This window comes from Myotis brandtii, unplaced genomic scaffold, assembly GCF_000412655.1.
Source record: "Myotis brandtii unplaced genomic scaffold, ASM41265v1 scaffold134, whole genome shotgun sequence".
In the NCBI taxonomy this organism is placed as follows: domain Eukaryota; kingdom Metazoa; phylum Chordata; class Mammalia; order Chiroptera; family Vespertilionidae; genus Myotis; species Myotis brandtii.
In genome coordinates this window covers 2,267,821-2,272,181 of record NW_005354756.1, presented here as the reverse complement: position 1 = coordinate 2,272,181, position 4,361 = coordinate 2,267,821, and the positions used below count along the sequence as shown (strand labels likewise).

Genomic DNA, 4,361 nt, shown 5'->3' with positions numbered 1-4,361 from the left:
GCAGATGGCAGCATCTACCTCCAGGGACAATCGGGGGAGGCGGTGAAGTCCGTTCACTCCAGGGGAAACCACACCCACAGTTGGTGAAGGCAAGGGTGGGGCTGGTTCCTGGGGCTGGGGAAGTGTGTGTGGGAAAAGCCCCCCTCCCCAGAGCCACTTGTCCCTATCACCCAGGCCACCTCCAGGGCCACCCCAGCAGAGCAGGGGAGCCCCTATTCTACCTCCCCTGCCTCGGGCTGGCAGTTCTCAGACACGAGTGAGGGGCTGGCTGTGTTAGCTGTCAAAAGGTCCCATTGGCGCCGAAACCGGTTTGGCTCAGCGGATAGAGCGTCGGCCTGCGGACTGAAAGGTCCCAGGTTCGATTCCGGTCAAGGGCATGTACCTTGGTTGCGGGCACATCCCCAGTGGGAGATGTGCAGGAGGCAGCTGATTGATGTTTCTCTCTCATCGATGTTTCTAACTCTCTATCTCTCTCCCTTCCTCTCTGTAAAAAATCAATAAAATATATTAAAAAAAAAAAAAAAGGTCCCATTGGTGTCCAGCCCTGGCCTTCCTTTCCCACTTCCATGCTCCTCCCCTCCCCCCCACACCCCCCAGGCAGCCCCACCTTCTGGGCTCCTCCTGTGGCAGCTTCTCCCAGTGCCCAGGGAAGCTTTTCTACCTTCCCTCCTTACCCCTGACCCCCGCTCCTCAGCCCCACCCCTAACCCCGCCCCCACCCCCTTGCAAGCTGCTGTCAGGAATTCCGGAGCACTGTGTCTTTTCTGATAGATGATGGCAGACCTGATGTTTAGGAAGCAGGAATACGAAGCTGCCATCAACCTCTACCACCAAGTCCTGGAGAAAGCGCCAGGTAGCTGCCTGCATGGAGCCTGCCCACCGAGATTGCCGGGGCAGTTCCCACCAGCTAGGGCCGCTCTCCCCAGAAGGGTGGGCCCTCTCCCCTCCTTCCTGACTGGGCCGAGGAAACCCCTTCCTCTCCGATTGTTCCCAGAGAGGCAGGAAACTGATAAAGCCCCGATGGAACGTGCTGGTCCTTCCCGTGTCCAAGGGGCCGGTTCCGGGCCTCAGGCAGGGCAGTGCTTGGCACTGGGCCCGGGACAGCCTGTCTGTCCCCAAACCCCAGGCAGTGGGGGATCCACCTCAGTCCCCTTCTGAGGCCACAGCCCCCTGGAAGTGGCTGAGAAATTCTCCCCTGGTGTGTAGCTGCATTGCCTCTCACTACCGCATCGACCCCTCCCCCGCTTCTGGCGGGAGAAGGCGCCAGACACAGCAGGCCCGCAGCCCAGCCGTCTGCCCAGAGGCCCAGCAGATCCTAGCTGTTAGGCCTGTGGGTCCTGGAGCCAGAATGTCTAGGTCTGAATCCTGGTCTTCCACTTATTCAGCTGTGTGACCCTTGGCAGATTTCTTAGCTGCTTTGTGTCTCATTTCCTCATCTGTAAAATGGGAACAATAAGAGTAACTGCTTCATTGTGTAGTTAATATCCAGGTAAAACACGTCAGGCCAGGCTCAGTATAACTGTTAGCTGCGATTATTGCTACTTTACGCATCATTATCCTATGCTCTCAACGCTGGAGACACTGAAGCGGCTGGCATGTCCCCGCTCAGCCCAGGGCAGCGTCTCCGGGTCCTCCCTTCCCCCAGCCTGGAGATCGCTGCTCTCTGATTTTAGACCACTTTTCTGTACTGAGTAAACTAATTGATCTGCTACGAAGAAGTGGCAAGCTCGAAGATGCCCCTGTCTTCTTTGAATTGGCCAAGAAGATGTCTAGCCGCGTGCTTTTGGAGCCAGGGTTCAACTACTGCACAGGCATCTACCACTGGTGAGTGCGTGTGTGGGGGCCCGGGGGTGGGGGGGTCCAGCCTTTACAGTGAGGAGGCTTTCTCCTTAACAGGCAGGCACGCTGGGCTTTTGTAGAAATTCAGCTTCCGGACCAGGGAACGGGGAGACCGGCGCTCCAGCCCCTGCACGCCCCGGCTCTCAGTTTCCCCATCTGAGTCCGGTGTTTCTCTCCTCCACTGCAGGCATATAGGGCAACCCACTGAAGCCCTGAAGTTCCTAAACAAAGCTCGCAAGGACAGCACTTGGGGCCAGAGCGCCACCTGCTACATGGTGCAAATCTGTCTGAACCCAGACAACGAGATAGTGGGAGGAGAGGCCTTCTACAACTTTGTGCCCGAGAGCATGTAAGGGCTTGGCTGGCCCCTGGGGGCAGGGGCGGGACCCTGGGAAAGCGGGGAGAGCCAGCCAGTGGCCTCAGGCTCACCGATGCCTCCAGTTCCTCCAGCAGGAAGGAGTCGGAGCAGCTGGGCGTGCGAACCGCTGAGAAGCTGCTGCGGGAGTTCCACCCGCACACGGCCTGGGGCCAGACCCAGCTGCAGCTGCTGCAGGGCCTCTGCCTGCTGGCCACCAAGGAGAAGGCAAACATGGAGGCCGCGCTGGGCACCTTCATCCAGATGGCACAGGCTGAGGTGGGCTGGCTGGCCAGGCGGGCAGGGGCGCAGGCGGGAGAGGTTGAGGTTCCCAGCGCAGACGTCTGCTTCCCACCTCCCTCGGGCACAGAGGGACAGCGTCCCCGCGCTGCTGGCCATGGCGCAGGCCTACATGCTGCTGAAGCAGGTCCCCAAGGCCCGCACGCAGCTGAAGCGTCTGGCCAAGGCCCCGTGGGCGCTGGCCGAGGCCGAGGACCTGGAGAAGAGCTGGCTCCTGCTGGCCGACATCTACTGCCAGGGCGGCAAGTTTGACCTGGCCTCAGAGCTGCTGCGGCGCTGCGTGCAATACAACAAGGCAAGGGGCGCGATGCCCTGGGGGGGGGGGGGGAGGGGTGGGCAGGGGCCACCCGGTGGCGGGCGTCTAGGGTAGAGCAGATGTGGGATGAGAAGAGACCAGGAAAGAGCAGGATGGGAACAGGGAGCACAGCACAGGGCAAGGCAAGAAGAGGCGTACAGCCCAGCCCGTGTGGCCCAGTGGTTGAGCATTGGCCTATGAACCAGGACGTCACAGTTTGATTTCCCCATCAGAGCACATGCCCGGGTTGTGGGCTCGATCCCCAATGGGGGACATGCAGGAGGCAGCCAATCAATGATTCTCTGTCATCATTGATGTTTCTATCTCTCCCTTCCTCTCTGATAAATAAAAATATATTTAAAAGAAAATAAAGAGGTGTACAAAGTCGGGCAGCCAAGGGGAACATGGGATGGGGGAGAGAGTTGGGAAGGATTCCTGGGTCCGGGGGTCGCTTAGGCGAGGAGGGGCTATGGGTGCCCGGCGCTGGGGCCGGCTGTGGCTTCCCCGCTGCAGAGGCTCTGACCGGCTTTCTCTGCAGTCCTGCTACAAGGCCTATGAGTACCTGGGCTTCATCATGGAGAAGGAGCAGTCCTACAAGGACGCAGCCGCCAACTACGAGCTGGCCTGGAAGTACAGCCATTACGCCAACCCTGCCGTAGGTAAGGCCGCCCGTCAAGGTACACTGGGCGCGGGAGGGAGTCGGCAGCAGGACCACCACCCCGACTTTACCGCAGGCCTCAAGGCCTGTATTCAGGCCCGTTGTGGGAACCAGAGGGTTACTCAGGTCATCAGGGTGCGTGTGTTCTCTCTGCCCTTGAACAGGCTTCAAATTAGCTTTCAACTACTTGAAGGGCAAGAAATTCGTGGAGGCCATCGAAGTCTGCCACAATGTAAGCCACCAGCACTGGCGGGGGGGCTTGGGGCAGCGGCCTGGTGTATGGCAGGGAGCCTGCCTGATGTTTTTACCCCCTTTCTCTCTCTGTTCAAGGTCCTCGAGAAGTACCCCAACTACCCCAAAATCAGAGAAGAAATTTTGGTAAAGGCCCAGGGGTCCCTGAGGGCCTAGCTGTGGTCAGTGGGAGCCAGGTTGGGTGGAAGCCACCAACCTACGGACATTTCATGGAGGGGGTGGGATGTGGGTCAGTGGAGAAGAGATTCAGAAAATGACATATTCTTCCCCATGTCAGTGTCGCGTGCTTTATTTGAGCCATGCCTCCTCTGGTCTCAAGGGCGTCCTGAAGCTTTATGTGTTTAAGGCACAAGAAGCAGTTTTGCTCTGGGGAACAAGGACAACAAGCAGCTTAGCTTCCCCTGGGCTCACTGGGCACCCCTCTTTTAGATCAGGTCCCCTTCGGTCAGCCACCTTTCTTCCGGACTCTGGGAGGGGACATAGGGGAGCAAAGAGGTGGTTAAAAAAATACCCTCCAGCTATTTTAATATTGTTCCGGTAGCCCTGTAAATGCCTCTCCTCTCCTGCCTGGTCCCCCGAGTCCTGGAGCTAAAGAAGCAGCCCTTTATGATGCTCTTCCCTGCCATGGTGCTCGCTGCGTCCTCCCTGACAACAGGAGCAGCT

General features: G+C 58.7%; 1 protein-coding gene across 1 annotated transcript in view; it reads left to right on the top strand.

Moving 5' to 3' along the window:
* TTC21A (tetratricopeptide repeat domain 21A) overlaps nucleotides 1-3,961 on the top strand; it is a 29,006-nt gene extending 25,045 nt beyond the window's left edge. Inside the window, exons 22-29 of the mRNA XM_014534925.1 lie at nucleotides 771-852; nucleotides 1,673-1,823; nucleotides 2,026-2,187; nucleotides 2,280-2,472; nucleotides 2,564-2,788; nucleotides 3,327-3,447; nucleotides 3,611-3,678; nucleotides 3,777-3,961. Coding sequence (XP_014390411.1) covers nucleotides 771-852; nucleotides 1,673-1,823; nucleotides 2,026-2,187; nucleotides 2,280-2,472; nucleotides 2,564-2,788; nucleotides 3,327-3,447; nucleotides 3,611-3,678; nucleotides 3,777-3,854 — 1,080 coding nt within the window. The 3' untranslated portion in view covers nucleotides 3,855-3,961. The remainder of the gene's footprint in view (nucleotides 1-770; nucleotides 853-1,672; nucleotides 1,824-2,025; nucleotides 2,188-2,279; nucleotides 2,473-2,563; nucleotides 2,789-3,326; nucleotides 3,448-3,610; nucleotides 3,679-3,776) is intronic.
* Nucleotides 3,962-4,361: the final 400 nt, after the last annotated feature.